This window comes from Dendrobates tinctorius, unplaced genomic scaffold, assembly GCF_039654945.1.
Source record: "Dendrobates tinctorius isolate UK_male_01 unplaced genomic scaffold, ASM3965494v1 ptg000388l, whole genome shotgun sequence".
In the NCBI taxonomy this organism is placed as follows: domain Eukaryota; kingdom Metazoa; phylum Chordata; class Amphibia; order Anura; family Dendrobatidae; genus Dendrobates; species Dendrobates tinctorius.
Window position 1 is genome coordinate 8062501 of NW_027362054.1, and position 18669 is coordinate 8081169.

Genomic DNA, 18669 nt, shown 5'->3' on the forward strand with positions numbered 1-18669 from the left:
TGTGCCAGGGAGCACTACAGAGCACCATAGGAGGGAGCAAGGCAGAGCAAGCAGACAGAGACCATAGGGAGGAACAATGCAGAACAAGGCAAGGTACGTAACAAGGAACGGAAGCTAGACTGAAGCACAGAACGGAATCAGAGCAAGGAAGGACTACAAGGCAAAGCAGAGCAGAGACAAAACATGGAACGAAGGACAAACATAAGACAAGGCACAGGACAAGAGACGGAGTACAAGCACGGAGTGTGTGCAGAGACGCACGACAGGGCAGAGTGCAGGGGCACAGAATAGAGGGAGCGACCCAGCAGACCAAGCAGCTATGCAGGGAAGCAACACAATACTCAGGCCCTGAGCATAAGGAGGGGCGGTCTGATATAGGGCATTAGCACCTCCACTTCCGGGTCAGGACCAGGGGAGAACTTCCAGTTCAAATCCTCCAGGATCACAGAGAGCGGTCACATGATCAGGGGTTTCAGACATGCAGAGATAATTGCATAACCAGACAATGCTGGAACCCAGGAAAGGTCACATAATCAGGGGTTTCAGACATGCAGAGATGATCACAGAAGGCAGAGCAAAAACGCAGGCATCTTGCAGCCCAACAGTCATGAGGTGAGTGTGCACACTGCTCCAGGGGTCATGAGGCAAAACAGACATAGCAGACATAACAGACATGGTGAGCATGACAGCTCCCTGACTGTCGTGGATGATTTCACCGCCGATCAGAAGCGCCACACCGGTGTTTCCCACGCTGTCATACAGCGTGGGAAACACTGGCTTTTGCACTGTGTATGTTTGGCTATATTCAGCAATTTAATTGACGATTAAATCAGCGAATACTGCAAATTCAGCGATCGTGAGCCAAACCAAGCATTGAAATATTCACTCATCTCTACCTATGATCTCATGATGGATAAAGGTCTCAGCAGATTGGCCCTCAGCAATCTACACTTATCACCTCTCCATTGGATAGTCAATATATGTTGGCCTTAAGGTGTTTGTCTGACCTTACGCTGGTTACAAGTCTGCAGTCACTCTATGTGACTGCAGACTTGGGAAACCTTACATCCCTTGCACTGCATGCTGTGAGGATTCTCCAGTGCCAGGAATGGCAAGTTATGTGACTGCAAGTATGTGAGTTGCATTTTTCCGCCAAATTCCAACTAGACGTATCTGGCTTTGATCAATACACTTTCACTGAGTGAGGCTAGCACATCTAGTCGGCACGCGACTGCATGTATGCAAGTCGCATACTTGTGACCACAAACACGGAGTGTACGCAGGGCTGGTTTTGGGCAAAGTGGGGCCCTAGGCAAAGTTTAAAATGGGGCCCCAAATGCTAACATATTGCACATCATACAGAAGCATTTCGATTTTATTTACATGTGCTGAGTTCAGGACGTTAAATGAGTGTGATCGACAATATTGAAGTCGTTCAACACTTGTTTCCCGGCCTCGTTCCACCATCTGAGGAAGAACGATGGGAACAGAACAATCACTATTGGATCACTAACAGATCACCATACAGTATCATGGTATCAGCAGCACATCTACAGTTTACACTCCATAGTCCTCCATATAATATAATGTCCCCCATAGTCCTCCATATTGTATAATACACTCCCTATAGCCCTCCATATAATATAATGTGCCCCATAGTCATCCATATAGTATAATACACTCCTCAGTCCTCCATATAGTATAATACACTCCCCATAGTCCTCAATATAGTATAATACACTCCTCATAGCCCTCCATTAAAATACACTGCTCAGTCCTCCATATAGTATAATACACTCCCCATAGTCCTCAATATAGTATAATACACTCCTCATAGCCCTCCATTAAAATACACTGCTCAGTCCTTCATATAGTATAATACACTCCTCATAGTGCTCCATATAGTATAATGCACCACCATAGTCATCCATGTAGTACAATTCACTTCCCATAGTATAATGCACCCCACAGTTCTTCATATAATGTATTCCCCATAGTCCACGATATAGTATAATGCAGCCACCCCACAGAGTATAATGCAGCCCCACCATACAATATAATGTAACCCCCCTTATAGTATAATGCAGCCATACCTTAGAGCATAATGCAGCTACCCCTCAGAGTATAATGCAGCCACTCCACAGAATATAAAGTAACCCCCAATAGAATATAATGTAGCCCCTCCATAGAATACAACGTAGCCCTCCTCATATAGTATAATGCAGCCCCCATAGAATATAATAAAGCCCCCATACAATATAATCTAGCCTCCATAGAATGTAATGCAGCCCCCCATAGAATACAATGTAGCCTCCTCATATAGTATAATGTAGCCCCCTCATAGAGTATGATGCAACCACCCCCCATAGAATATAATGTAGCCCCAATAGAATATAATACAGCCCATCTCCCCATAGAATATAATGTAACCCCCCATATTATATAACACAGCCTCCCCCATATAATGTATAATGTACCCCCCTTGGTATATAACACAGCCGCATAGTATAAAGCCCAGCACCACATGGCATGTAGCCCAGCCCCACATGGTATGCAGCCCAGCCCCACATGGTATATAGCCCAGCCCCACACGGTATATAGCCCAGCCCCACACGGTATATAGCCCAGCCCCACATGGTATATAGCACAAACCCACACGGTATATAGCACAGTACCACATGGTATATAGCACAGTACTACATGGTATATAGCACAGTACTACATGGTATATAGCCCAGCACCACATGGTATATAGCCCAGCACCACATGGTATATAGCCCAGCATGGTATATTGCCCAGGACCACATGGTATATAGCCCTGCACCACATGGTATATAGCCCAGCATAGTATATAGCCCAGCACCACATGGTATATAGCCCAGCATGGTATATAGCTCAGCACGGTATATAGCCCAGCATGGTATATAGCCCAGCATAGTATATAGCACAGCATACCATATAGCCCAGCATGGTATATAAACCAGCATGGTATATAACCCAGCACCACATGGTATATAGCCCGGCACAGTATATAGCACAGCATGGTATATAGCCCAGCACCACATGGTATATAGCCGAGCATGGTATATAGCCCAGCAAAGTATATAGCCCAGCAAAGTATATAGCCGCCCCCCGAATGGCCCCACAGTCCAGTACTGACACTGATATATTAAAAAAAAAACACACTCCTCACCTTCTCCTCGTGCCCGCGCTGCTCCCGGCTCCTGTCTCCTGCTCTGCTTGGCACACAGTGAGTGTGCGATGACGTCATCGCACACCCACTGTGTCAGAGGCAGAGCGGGGAATGATGGGAGAGGGAGTGTCGTATAGTTCAATGCGGTGGCGGGAATCGGCGCTGGGGGCAGGCGGGCACCCCTGCCTCACAGAGGCCCCATAGCGGCTGCATGATGTGCCGCTAGCTGGAGGCCCCTGGGGGAGTGGGGGCCCTAGGAAACCGCCTGATCTGCCTGCCCCTAACGCCGGCCCTGAGTGTACGCAATATGAGGATTCACAAGAATGACTGCAGACTTGTAGCCTAAGGCCGGACAGCCACTTTAATGTACATTACTTATGAGTCAGCCGCATCTGCTGACCAGCTGTGGGATCAGCTGACTAATATGTATGGGTCCTCCTGACTTTTAACAGATAATGTCATGGGAGAGAAGGAACACAGGCACTTTGAATTCATGTGTATGGGAAAGTCAGGAGAGATATTGTCGGTCAAATTAGAGTAGTTTGCCATCAGCTGTTCCCAGTTTAACAACTCATTTCACAGACTTCCACTAATTATTCTTGTGGTGAGGCATTTTTGGATGTGTTGTAATGACAATCACCCTTTGCCTGGTTTCTTTGTAGGTTTTTAATAATTAAAGTTAACAGTAGCAAGAAAAATGTTTTACATCCACTGCTTTCCATCGTCTGCCAGAAACCGATTAAATGCATTACTTGATGGCACAGAAACTTTTATGATTTATGAACCGGTGCTGAATCTGCAAGAAAACTAATGCTAGGGAAACTGAAGTGTGATATATGAGCTCCCCAGACCATGGGTGGCAGTGACAACCCAGAGGAGCTGGAAATACTCGGGTTTTTGTTGCTAATCAATTCCAATAACACATTCTTCTGTGCAGATGATTATGTGAAATTTGTCACTGCTAAGTATGGAACAATTAAAGTGTATCTGAAATCTTAAAACTTAATTATACTTGCTTTCTTTTATGCCTTTTATGGATAGTGATAATACAAAGGCATTTTTTAAGTGTCTTTAAAAGGGTTGTGCGGTCTAAAAAAACAAGTCTGCAGTTATATAGAGTGACTGCAGGCTTGTACAGTTGTGGCCAAAAGTATTGACACCCCTGCAATTCTGTCAGATAATACTCAGTTTCTTCCTGAAAATGATTGCAAACACAAATTCTTTGGTATTATTATCTTCATTTAATTTGTCTTAAATGAAAAAACACAAAAAGAATTGTCCTAAAGCCAAATTGTATATAATTCCACACCAAACATAAAAAAGAGGGTGGACAAAAGTATTGGCACTGTTCGAAAAATCATATGATGCTTCTCTAATTTGTGTAATTAACAGCACCTGTAACTTACCTGTGGCACCTAACAGGTGTTGGCAATAACTAAATCACACTTGCAGCCAGTTGACATGGATTAAAGTTGACTCAACCTCTGTCCTGTGTCCTTGTGTGTACCACATTGAGCATGGAGAAAAGAAAGAAGACCAAAGAACTGTTTGAGGACTTGAGAAACCAAATTGTGAGGAAGCATGAGTAATTTCAAGGCTACAAGTCCATCTCCAAAGACCAGAATGTTCATGTGTCTACCGTGCGCAGTGTCAAGAAGTTTAAAGCCCATGGCACTGTGGCTAACCTCCCTAGATGTGGACGGAAAAGAAAAATTGACAAGAGATTTCAATGCAAGATTGTGCGGATGTTGGATAAAGAACCTCGACTAACATCCAAACAAGTTCAAGCTGCCCTGCAGTCCGAGGGTACAACAGTGTCAACCTGTACTATCCGTCGGCGTCTGAATGAAAAGAGACTGTATGGTAGGAGACCCAGGAAGACCCCACTTCTTACCCCGAGACATAAAAAAGCCAGGCTGAGTTTGCCAAAACTTACCTGAAAAAGCCTAAAACGTTTTGGAACAATGTTCTCTGGTCAGATGAGACAAAAGTAGTAGTTGGGCAAAGGCATCAACATAGAGTTTACAGGAGAAAAAAAGAGGCATTCAAAGAAAAGAACACGGTCCCTACAGTCAAACATAGAGGAGGTTCCCTGATGTTTTGGGGTTGCTTTGCTGCCTCTGGCACTGGACTGCTTGACCGTGTGCATGGCATTATGAAGTCTGAAGACTACCAACAAATTTTGCAGCATAATGTAGGGCCCAGTGTGAGAAAGCTGGGTCTCCCTCAGAGGTCATGGGTCTTCCAGCAGGACATGGACCCAAAACACACTTCAAAAAGCACTAGAAAATGGTTTGAGAGAAAGCACTGGAGACTTCTAAGGTGGCCAGCAATGAGTCCAGACCTGATTCCCATAGAACACCTGTGGAGAGATCTAAAAATGGCAGTTTGGAAAAGGCACCCTTCAAATATCAGGGACCTGGAGCAGTTTGCCAAAGAAGAATGGTCTAAAATTCCAGCAGAGCATTGTAAGAAACTCATTGATAGTTACCGGAAGCGGTTGGTCGACGTTATTTTGGCTAAAGGTTGTGCAACCAAAAATTAGGCTGAGGGTGCCAATACTTTTGTCAGGCCCATTTTTGGAGTTTTGTGTGAAATGATCAATGTTTTGCTTTTTGCTTCATTCTCTTTTGTGTTTTTTCATTTAAGACAAATTAAGTGAAGATAATAATACCAAAGAATTTGTGTTTGCAATCATTTTCAGGAAGAAACTGAGTATTATCTGACAGAATTGCAGGGGTGTCAATACTTTTGGCCACAACTGTAGTTTAAGATCGGACAACCCATTTAAGCCAGTTTCACTTATCCAATATGCATGGTTCAAATACAGATTTCAATATCTGGACCAACCCCAGGTCTCCTGTACTGAACTCAACAGCCTCATCTATGCCTATGAGACCGGCTTCTGATACGGACATTGCCGTCTGTACATAAACCATAAATATTGAATATATGAAACTAGCCTTGACCACCCACTTCACTATCCTGGATTAGTAAACTAGGGGAAAACAAGCTTATAAGATAGGAGCAACTAGCAAGCATTACTAATAGTAATACCATAAATTTTAAAGATAGTAATTTACTATATTTAAAAATTATGGTGGATCTGCAAGTTTGGGCAAGCGTTCTTATGGTTCGCCTCGGTACCTGTACATGATATAAGTCTTGGTGGATTATGTTTAACCAACTTCATAGATAACTGGACTCTTGCAGGAACTGGGATTACAGAGGGTCTCCAGCAAGCAGATGTTCTTTGACTTAAATGCGTTCTCTACTTTCAGGTTCTGTCATTATTACTCTATAGCCTAATACTTTGAGTAGCCCTAGTGACATCACGTTGTTTTTTCTTGCCCCATCAATGTCATCTCTTTCTGACCTCGGGGGGCTTGTTCTTTCTGCTAGGTCTACAATGTGGTGTTACTGATTGATGGTTGAACAAATACATATAGCGAGTACCACTTTACTGATGCTGTGCAGTAATTATTACCCCTGGAGACCTTTCCAGTTATTCTGAGCTATACTGTTTGTTGCACCACTTCTTGGCTTCACCTACCCGGATCATAAAATTCTCACATGCGTAGACTGTGTTGGTTTGGTGTGCGTTTGCAGTGAGTGCATGTTTTAAAGGCTTTCTAAATCTCTATGAAGCAACTTCATATCAACATTATCCAACTTTGATGTTAAATTAAACAATGAATCTAGATTCAACTATGGACAGTAAGTTTGGCAGATTTTACTGAGAGTTTATGAAACTCACTTTTCTCCCAAGGAGCATTGCCTGCCAGAATCATCTGGTCCCTTCAAGGAGATCAAGTACTTCCCCCCACATTACAGCCCAGCACAACACATATTCTTGTGTTCATAACATCTTCACTTGCAGACTGTTTTTTTTATTCTTGTACAATTTTCTTAAAGTCTATTGTGAAAATCAATTCGTAAAGTAGACGCAATAATCTTCAGGTTGGCTTGGTTGCTCCTTCACTTAGAATGTCTCATAGAATGGTGTTCATGTGCTCATGGTATTATTACTGTTAAGGGCAACAGAATGTTGTTTTTCACAAAGCTCGCCAGATGATTTTGTGAGACCCTGATAAAATTTTTCTGCAAGGTGAAACATAAATCTGAATCTTATGGCACCGGTAGATATTGGGATTTGTTTGGCAGGGTCACTGCACTGGAGAGCAGGTGGTCACCTGAGATTTGTTTTACTGACTAATAAACTATAAAATTTTGATTTATTCTGAATGACACATGAGAGCAAGGAGAGGGGAGTCGAAAACTGACAAAATCTAAACTGACATAATCTGTAGTCACATGTCGCAACATATAAGGTGTAAAATGTCTTATTGAAAAACTTACAACACTTAATACAAAATAGATATAGATATATAGATAAAAGTAAATACACAATAATAATAATATCACCACGCTATCAGTTCTGAAAGTGATGCCAAGATACTTACTCTCACCGTGAAGAATAAGATCAGGATGCTTAGGTTTTATCTAGCACACAATTTTAAATCATTATACTAATAAAAAATATTTTTATTTTTATTTCTCCGTTATTTAACAATACCCTAAATTAACACTCTAATCATAAATACTATGTAATCTGCTCAGTAGCCATCATGAACTGGCCTCAAGCTACTACAATCAAATGGACTTCAGAGATATTTTTTCCCCTCCCCCCCTCTTTTATTAATTCCATTCAAGGCATGACAGGAACTATTCACACACAGTGATAAACGCAGCATGCTTTTAACATTCTCAAAGATGATGATCCACCTCAATGACCGCTGTGAACCTCTCTATATATCTCTAGCTGTGAGCAGCTGCACCAATTGGGCAGGCAGGATTGTGGGCGGTAGCTAGACTATATAAGCACGGCAATCAGCACGATCAAACACATCCCTGACGAAGAGGGTTGGCTTCCCTCGAAACGCGTAGGAATTGTGTCCCTCCTGTGCACTCATCCGACCTCCTCAGTGACGTCACTGCTAGCTCCGCCCCTCTTATCCCCACCGAGACCTCAGCGTAGCCTCCGACCGGGGCGCGCGAGAATCCGGCGTCCCCCCGCTGCTCATCGAGCAAGCACTTACAGCAGGAGTTCCTGCTTTTTGATACCTGTTCCCTCCTCACCATAGCCCTGCACGCTATGCCACCAACTATACAGCGGAGCGGTTTATAACTCCCCGCGCCTTCCTGTAATCAGGCGCCTGCATGTACTAGACCACCCACGGTGGACTGCCAACCTCAGGAGTTCCAATCTTGACATCCTGGTCTCCACACACATTATACCACCAACAGTGAGTACCAGAGATCTAATAAATTGTGCGGGCTGCACCCATTGATGTAGAAAACGCTGAAATTATATTTAATAATAATATTTTTGCAGTGAATAGAAGTCCATACTAAGTTATATAACCATAGCAACAAGCAAAAATATATACTTGAAGCAGACCAATAAGTGAGTACACTTATTCATTAACCCTATTTTTTCACTTGATTGCTTTATAACACTATATACATATTCTTTTTTTAATTAGTTCAGCAACAAGCTGTAGTAAACCTGCTCTCCTCTATTTATCAAGTTCCTTGCCCTGTCTTCCATATATAGGAGTAAGTATATCTATATTACTCTCTGAACTAACAGTGCGGTGATATTAATACTATTATTCCTGTGTTTTTGCAGTGAACTCATATTAAACAAGCCAGCCTACCATAGGTTATATAATCTGAGCAATAAAGCACTGATATACACTTGAAGTGTACAAACCAGTAAGTATAGTCACCCGTATAGTCTAGTCTTTTGCATCTGGTGGTTCTTACACATTTATACATATTAAAAAAAAAATTTCTATACAGTCCAGTGGAATCATCTTTCCTCTATTCACCAAGCATCCTGATCTTATTCTTCACGGTGAGAGTAAGTATCTTGGCATCACTTTCAGAACTGATAGTGCGGTGATATTATTATTATTATAGTATTTTCAGTTTTGACAGGTATGCACAGAACCTGACCCTATATCACCTGCAGCTTTTGATATCAACCCATCACGAGCTCCTATATACAAATTTGACACAAAGAAGCGCCAGTGTTTATTTACTTCTATCTGTATAAGTAAATGCACATATTCTTCAGCCCTACAAATCCTCCAAATCCTCCCAGTCGGCCGCCTTTTTCCTTCCCCAGCAATGAGCTTTACTTAAAAGCAGAACTAATCGCACAGGAAGAACACCGGTTCTATATTAGACACCTAGATATAAACCACAATATGTTGGCTGACCCTTTGTACTAACCCTTCTTCTCAGCCTTCATTGAAAAGGAAGAATTGTTACTTTATAGTCTATGACTTCAGCTGATTTTTAATGTTTTTTAATAAAAGAAAAATCTGAACAAACAATTCAATTTTAATCTTCACACTAACGGGTTTACATTTGTCTTTGCATCTTAAATAGATCATTCTAATTCACAGCATAATAACTGTTAGAAAAGTCTTACTATAGGAAATGGAGCCAAAATTGCTAACAAGACCTTGACTACTGTCCTAATTTTACTAATAAAACATGCCCCATTATCCATTTTGGGTAGAAACCCTCATTAAAGAAACACTCCCATCAAAATTTGCATCCTCTTAGCATAATGCAGTCCTCATGTTATATAGCACTTTGTACTCTCGTACATTTGCTTATTTTACCCTTCCACCAAGGTAATTCTTCTCTTTTCCATTAGGTCTATGATATCCCGTGAATAAAAACTGACTCAGTGAATCCTTGTAAGCTCTATGTAGAAACAGGAGGTCAATTTTCCCTGCATGAGATATTACTCCAAAGTCCCTGGCAGGGGGAGGAGGGAGCAGCTGGGTCAAGAGTGGAAGAGAGGGATGACTCAGGCAGGGAAAAGAGACTTCCTGTCTCTAGAAAAAGCTTTGAAGGATGCAGCTAGTCTGTTTTTAACCCATTTTTACTATGATGATTACAATATATTAAGAGGATAAGAACTTTAATGGGAGTGTTATGTAAAAAAAAAACCCTGTTATTTTTTACCTTGCATACTATACTTCTGAATCTGGCATTATTTTTTGGGGTCTTGTGCCTCTCTGATCCTGAGATACGGCCCCCTCTTTCCTGTGCATAAATGTAATCCTTTTAGCCAACTTGGCTTTGTCCACAAAGAAACTCATAAAGAAGAGTAGATTTAGGCCGGGATCACACTACCATGTGTGATGCGAGAAACTCACACAAGTCTCTCGCATCAACACAAGGCACTGGCGCCGGCACTCAGGACCAGAATTGCACCAGCATAGAGTGCCAGCGGTAGCGCCGGGTGTTGATGCGAGAATCTCATGCGAATTTCTCTCATCACACATGATAGTATGATCCCGGCCTTACTAAGAATACTAGATTTACATACGGGGAAGAGAGGGGACAAAGAAAAACACCATATTCAGGAGAACACCAGCAACTACATTGACTAGAAAATGACATATTCATGGCAAGTGACAAGAGCAGCATATATAAGGAATAGATCCTCTATGAAATAATCTTTGGATATCTTACTACCTACCTGCTTTAGATTATGATATCCTGATTTTCTCAAAGAAGTAAAGTCATGGTCCATCTGCTGATGTGTAGAAATACTCCCTCAGTTGACTCCTGTTGTATCAAGCGGAGGGAGTACGTCATGATACCGGCAGACCACCCGATGGTGCTATACTCTTGTATGGCTGATTCACCATGGTAATAATAATTTGTTGTGACACAAGATAAACTCAGTAAAATACTGGTGGGGTGGACTATATGCTGCAGCATTACAGATTCTGAAATCTTTCCATCTTACAATTTTTGTGTGGTGATAGTTCAATTTCATTGATATTCAGCCCTGAAAGGTTACAAAAAATAAATTGTCTTGTGTATAGCAAAAAATAGTGTGGTTACTCTCATTCTGCCTATTCGGTTTATTAGAAGTTTACTGTTATTTATCATCTGAATTTTTATACATTGCAGATTGCAGGAGTGTCCTTCATTGCTTCATATAATGTGTACAACATCCAGAGCAGGTAAGATTAAAAAGATATAAGTTTTAGGCAAAGTAATAATGAAAAAAAACATCATTCCATGGACAGTTTTGTCTTAAAAATAGAGCAAAATTGATTGAACTTGAGCCGGATTCACTTAATCCATGCTAATTTGTGTGGAAATTTAGGAGCACGCTCACTGATGTCTGAAAGTCTGAAATATTGCAAAAATATTAGACATGATGGCTGACTTTGCCATCATTGGACATACAAAATTTTACATCAGTTAAAGGGGTTTGTGTAGACTTTGGACTAAAGTCTGCATTCAGTCTATGAGACTGCACATTGCTGAATTGTGAGTACGTGTGATGCACACAATGTCACAATTCCCCAGTATTCCTAGTGTGAATGGGTGGTCATGTTACCACATGTACATGATTTGCCTAATTGGGGGTCACATACCATCTAGAGGCATTTGGCTTTTTTCAATAGCAGTGAATTGAGAGAAGTTGGAGGAGTCTAGTTGGTACTTGACCATAAGTATGCAAATCGCGCACATGTGGGTAGGTGACCACCTACTCACACAAAGTATACCGGGAAATTGTGACAACGTGCCCACCGTACGAAGTCATATGGAGTGACTATTGACTTTTCTCTCAGACCTAGACAAATCATTTAAAAATTTTAAGCTCACTGTTAGAACGACAATGCAGATTATCTTTTGCACCATTTTGCCAATATTGGCAAAACTTGTGTGTGTGACTGTGACAGGAGATTCAGCCATATTTGTTTGTTACTGTTAAATCAGTTTCTCAGAAACCGATGATGAACTGATATTCTGTCATCATGTTCAATGAATAACCCAGAAAATCAATCAGTTGTGTAAGGGCCTCGCCCTGTGAATAGTAACATTATTGTGTATTATCTGTGTGTTGTATGTATGTTGTGTGTGTGTGTGTTTGCATCCACACAACATTAGTTAGTTGTAGTACTAGAAAAGGGCCACTAGATGAGGGCACTGAGCTCAACTAGTGAGAAGACTGTTAGGAGGGAACCTGAGAGGAGTGGCTAGTGAGAGACAGAAAAGGAGATAGTTTTCCCTCCATGATTCAGTTGTGCTGGGGGTAGCTGGACTGGACAGAAGTGAACACAGTGAATGCCCACAGCAGTAGCCAGCACGTAGTGGTGCTGGAGGTCCTGCAGTTAGAGACTGGAAACTGCAGGACTAGTGAGACTGAAGAAGGTGTCTCAGTGGTCAAGTCAGCTAGCAAGGAAGAGCTGAAGTGACGTACCAAGCCAGTCTATTGAATCCAGCCCATGTCTGGAGTAGTGCAAGCCAGGGAGGTCCGTGGGAGAGCCCCCTATGGAAGTAGCAGCTGGAGTACAGGAGCTTTGTGGAGAGCCTAATGAGCTGCGAACCTACGACATGAACAGGAGCAACAGTGCCGTAAAGGGGTGAGCTGTAACGGATAAGTCGGGTACCTTCGTGGGCTGAAGTCGGGCTGTGGAAGAAGGGAAGTCTTCCGTGTTCATCATGCTCCGTGTGACGTGTCAGCTTGTCTGTGTGGTTCATACGTGTGAAGTGAAGGAAGAAGTGACGTACTGCTGTAGATGAAGATGTATTGCTGTTACCGAGTAAAGAGTCCTGTAGCAGTTGTGGACGTGCTGTGCCCTGAAGAGAATAAAGCTGAGTTTGTTTAAGTTGTTTCCAGTCTCAGTCTGCAGTCATTTGGGTCCCCAAAGTGGACAGCATAACGGAGATGAAACAGCCTCCAGCACAGTGAGTACTGGAGCGGCCACAGAAGCTACCCCCCGGAGGCCATGGTATTACAGTTGTACCATCAGATCTGGAAATACAAACACAAAGGCGTAAGGAGACTCAGACAAATAGAATGTGCTGGAAAGCATGTGTGGACAGATGTTGCCATCTAGTGGCCAAGGAAAATAGGGATAGGAAGTAAAAACAACTTAACCGCAGAGAGAAGGCCCACTTATACTGTAGGGCGAGAGAAGCCAGACCTACAGAGTTATGTTATCTGCGGTGACACAGCAATAAAACATAAAGGTTGACTTTGCCAGGCCTAGAGTCCAGTCTTCGCTCAGATTTGGATAAAGTCGCAACTGGAGTAACCTGCACTTGCTTACAGCCAAAAACCTAAGAGGGTGTGGCTAGGAACACATAGCTATTATTGGTGGTGGATTAGTTCAGGGGGATCAGAGGCCTGATTACCAGAATGGAATCCCTGTTCGATTGAGTCGCAGGCATGGAAGCATGATAAATGCCCAATTGAGTGAGTAGCAGACATGGAGGTTTAATTAACACAACGTAATCCCCAATTGAGTGAGTGGCATACATGGAAGCCTGATTAACGGAATGGAATCACTGATCAAGAGAGCGTCAGAAATGGAGGCATTATTAACGGAATGGAATCCCCGATTGAGTGAGAAGCAGGCACGGAGACCTGACCATAGAAAAGGAAAGGGATGTGAACCATGCCCTAAGAATTGGAGGCAACAGAAGCAGGTTGGTGAAAGGAGAAACTGTCTTCAGCCCAGAGTACAAGACTTGTGGCATAGTAGCATTGTGGAGTTGGTTCCTGTTAGGGCCTAGTGCAGTAACTGCATTTGGATGGTAGAGTGGCTGTGAAAATTCCCCTACATATGAAACTCGGACTCTGATGATAGACAGACCAATATATCCTTCTTAAAGGGACTGTCACCACATTTGACCTATATAAACTATTAATATGGGCATACATGTTACAGAATGCTGAAAAAAGTCCTACCTGTATGCCTCATATCAAATCTCTTGTGGTTGATTAATCATCTGTTATCACTTTATGTAAATGGATCAAAAGCCAACATGACTCCGTGATTTTTTGGCAGACACACGGTCCACAAAAAAACTTGGACATGTGAACAATTCCATAAATCATAATAGGTACATATTCTATCCATAAAAAACAGAGACACAACACGTACATAAAAAATAGAGGTCTACCTGGGGCCATAGGAGAACAAATAATTAAAAAATATATTACAACTCATATTTTAGTATATTCCTTTTTACAATGAAATTGGTGAAATAAAACTGGCTGAGAGTCACACTGCTAAAATTATTAACTCTATCAACATCAAGAATTAGTTCTGTTATTTGGTGACTTAAGAAATATCACATTCGGCTAGCATCGATTTTAGATCTGGAAAATATCAATAGGTCTACATCTGCTTAAGTTTTCTAATTCTCAATTTTCTGAATAAATTCTGTTCCCTTGGGCTCTTAAACATCTCAAAAATTCCAATATAAAGTAATTTATTTTTGTATTAGTTCAAAATAAAATTTATAATTATTGAGAGAAAAGGTTGAAATATCAATAGTACTCTCTTAGAATGTAAATGATTCTATATTACTCAATGATATTTTTATTAATGTATTGCAAAAAAATGTTCATTAGTCTAAAGAAACTTTTCTGGATCCATCTCAATTAATACACACACTTTTTTCTTAGCTGTGGCAAACACATGTCAAAATCATGGGGTTTTTATAACAGCATTCTTTCACATACGTTTTTGTTTTTTTTAATCTTATATCATATTGTACAATAGGTTTTTCTTAGCTCTTTTAAATTTCTACATTGAAAAATTAGGAGAAAATTACGGTATAGTCTTCAACATATAATTTTAGGAATTTTTGTTTTGAGAAATGCTGCAACCCAAGTGTAATTTTACAGAGTACAAAAAAACCCAAATCCCAATGTAAGCCTGCCAACTAAATGGAAAATCTGGGTGTGAATTGATTCTAATGCTAGTTTTACATGTGTCAAACAGGGTTGTCAAACGATTGGCTACATACAAGCTAATCAGCTGTCATTTAATCACCTATGTACATAGAATATACCATAATTGTTCTTATCACCCCATGGAAACAGCACATGTCCCGTTTCCATGGGGTGATGTCCCGCTGAGAATGATGATTTTTAAACTGGTTAAAAGTTTTGCTCATTCCTCGTGTGATTGCTGGCCTGTTTAGATGGCCTGATAATTGTGAACGCCAGTTGATCTGGCAAAAAAAAGCAGCACAAAAAACTTTGAAGAAGATTTGTTAATACTATGCGATTTAGGCCAGGATCACATTACCGTGTGTGATGCAAGAAACTCGCACAAATCTCTCGCATCGACACCCGACAATACCGCCGGCACTCAGGACCAGAGCCACGGCTGCATAGAAATACATGCAGTCGCAGCTCCGGTCCTGAGTGACGGCGGCAGCGGCGGGTGTTGATGCGAGAGACTCGTGCGAGTTTCTCGCATCACACACGGTAGTGTGATCCCGCCCTTACACAGCATTCGCCACATTCCTAAGCAAAATTCAAGTGCTCTTGTGGTACAAGCTAAAAACAATTACAGGTTACATGGTAACATAGCTACTATGGTTGAAAAAGACAAATGTACATTAAGATCAACCGACAGATGAGAAATGATAAGGAGAATGAGGTATAGATACCGCTATAGCCAAAAGTGTTGGCATGCTTGAAATTATTCCAGAAAATGAAATATTTCTCCTACAAAATTATTGCAATTAAACTTTTTTTTATACAAATCTTTATTTCCTTTGTGGGTATTGGAACAAGACAAAGAAAAACAAAGGAAAAAAAGGCAAGTTGGACTTAGGCTGGTTTCACATTTGCGTTTTTTTTTGCGGGATTTTAGCGCTAAAAAACGCATGCGATTTTTTTTCCTATACTTTGCATGGGATGCGCTTATGTGCGCATAGGCCGGTTTCACATTCGCGCTTTTTAAGCGCACGCACGGCCGGGGGTAGCTCTGCCCCCGAGCCGGCTCTCTGCCCGGCGTGCCCGCCCCTTCCTTGTAGCGCCGCCTCCTAGCGGACAGCGGCGCCTGCGATCGGCGCACCCTATCTTTAGCATAGGGTGCGCAGATCGTGCGCAGGCCGTGCGCTAGTTGCGCTTTGACCTGCGCTGCGCACTTTTGACGGTGCGCCGTGCGCGCCAAAATCAAACTTTTCGGATTTTGGCGCGCACGGCGCACCTTCAAAAGTGCGCAGCGCAGGTCAAAGCGCAACTAGCGCACGGCCTGCGCACGATCTGCGCACCCTATGCTAAAGATAGGGTGCGCCGATCGCAGGCGCCGCTGTCCGCTAGGAGGCGGCGCTACAAGGAAGGGGCGGGCACGCCGGGCAGAGAGCCGGATCGGGGGCGGAGCTACCCCCGGCCGTGCGTGCGCTTAAAAAGCGCGAATGTGAAACCAGCCATACACATGCGTTTGTATGCGTTTTAACGCGCATGCGTTTTTTTGCGGTATGCGCTCGGGCGCACAAAATGCAACATGTTGCATTTTTTGTGCGTCAGATTTGCCTCAAAAAAACGCATGCGCGCGCAATGCGTTTTTTTTACAGCAGGACACCCATTATAAGTCTATGGTGAGCATATGTGCGCATTGGCATGCTTATGTATGCGTTTTTTTGCCCATGCGTTTTTCTTTTTAACATTAGTTTGACAATGGAATTTAGGGGTTTGGGTTAGAGTTAGGGTCAGTTAAGGGGGTTTAGGGTTAGGGTCAGGGTTAGGGTTAGGGTTAGGGTTAGTATGGTTTGGTTAAGGGTTAGGGTTAGGGTCAGGGTTAGGGTCAGGGTTAGGGTTAGGGTTATTATGGTTTGGTTAAGGGTTAGGGTTAGGGTTAGTATGGTTTGGTTAAGGGTTAGGGTTAGGTTTGGTTAAGGATTAGGGTTAGGGTCAGGGTTAGGGTCAGGGTTAGGGTTAGTATGGTTTGGTTAAGGGTTAGGGTTAGGGTCAGGGTTAGGGTTAGTATGGTTTGGTTAAGGGTTAGGGTTAGGGTTAGGGTCAGGGTTAGGGTTAGGGTATGGTTAAGGGTTAGGGTTAGGGTCAGGGTTAGGGTCAGGGTTAGGGTTAGTATGGTTTGGTTAAGGGTTAGGGTTAGGGTCAGGGTTAGGGTCAGGGTTAGGGTTAGTATGGTTTGGTTAAGGGTTAGGGTTAGGGTTAGGGTCAGGGTTAGGGTTAGTATGGTTTGGTTAAGGGTTAGGGTTAGGTTTGGTTAAGGGTCAGGGTTAGGGTCAGGGTTAGGGTTAGTATGGTTTGGTTAAGGGTTAGGGTTAGGGTCAGGGTTAGAGTCAGGGTTAGGGTTAGGGTTAGTATGGTTTGGTTAAGGGTTAGGGTTAGGGTTAGGGTTAGTATGGTTTGGTTAAGGGTCAGGGTTAGGGTCAGGGTTAGGGTCAGGGTTAGGGTTAGGGTTAGTATGGTTTGGTTAAGGGTTAGGGTTAGGGTCAGGGTTAGGGTTAGGGTTAGGGTTAGTATGGTTTGGTTAAGGGTTAGGGTTAGGGTTAGGGTATGGTTTGGTTAAGGGTTAGGGTTAGGGTCAGGGTTAGGGTTAGTATGGTTTGGTTAAGGGTTAGGGTTAGGGTCAGGGTTAGGGTCAGGGTTAGGGTTAGGGTTAGTATGGTTTGGTTAAGGGTTAGGGTTAGGGTCAGGGTCAGGGTTAGGGTTAGGGTTAGTATGGTTTGGTTAAGGGTTAGGGTTAGGGTTAGGGTCAGGGTTAGGGTTAGGGTATGGTTTGGTTAAGGGTTAGGGTTAGGGTTAGGGTCAGGGTTAGGGTCAGGGTTAGGGTTAGTATGGTTTGGTTAGGGTCAGGGTTAGGGTTAGGGTCAGGGTTAGGGTTAGGGTTAGGGTTAGGGTTAGTAAAGTCATGGTTTGGGTTAGTGTGAGGGGCCACCAAATGTTGGAAAAAAACGCAAACGCGGTAAAAACGCACTAAAAACGCATACAAACGCATAAAAACGCTGCGTTTTTTTCATGCATGCTCATAAAAATGCTTGAAAAAAACGCAGCATTTGTATGCTTTTGTATGCGTTTTTCAATGCGTTTTTTTGCGGGAAAAACGCGCTGCAAAAAAAAGCAAGTGTGAAACCAGCCTGAATTACACACAAAACCCCAAAAATGGAATGGACAAAATTACGTTGGGAACACATTGTAAGGTTTCCCCCCTTCTACCAACATGACGTTCCACACCTCCTGGGGACACGTAAAACAAGGGTGACAACACTTTCGATCATGACTGTAAAACCACAATGCATGATCTGGTACACCCCAAAAGAGCTAATCTTTCCCTTCTCATCCCAATTGTCAATTATTTGGATCCAACATTCAGAAAAGAACATTTACACAATTACATTTGCAGGTCTAATTAGATACGTTGCAGATATTGTACAGAACGCAGAAGAACTTCTTGATTCTCACAGCAAAACACGTGGCACAGGGACTTCATTAGTATGTACAAAGTGTGTGTGCCACAAGCATGAAGTGTGTGTACCAAAAGTATAAAGTGTATGTACCACAAGTCCTGAAGGTGAAAATGTTGCCACATAAGATATTTTCATAAAACTGAAGAAGTTATTGAAAGGAAACATGGATGCTCACTTGGATT

The 18669-nt window shown here is 42.5% G+C and overlaps 1 protein-coding gene across 2 annotated transcripts in view; it reads left to right on the plus strand.

The window, feature by feature from the left end:
- Positions 1–18669, plus strand: part of LOC141076136 (inactive dipeptidyl peptidase 10-like) — a 491503-nt gene that overhangs the window by 267943 nt on the left and 204891 nt on the right. For both annotated transcript variants that reach the window (XR_012227421.1, XM_073563456.1), the window contains exon 6: positions 11201–11253. Coding sequence is in view for 1 of the 2 variants with exons in the window: in XM_073563456.1 (XP_073419557.1) it covers positions 11201–11253 (53 nt within the window). In the remaining variant the exon portion in view is untranslated. The remainder of the gene's footprint in view (positions 1–11200; positions 11254–18669) is intronic.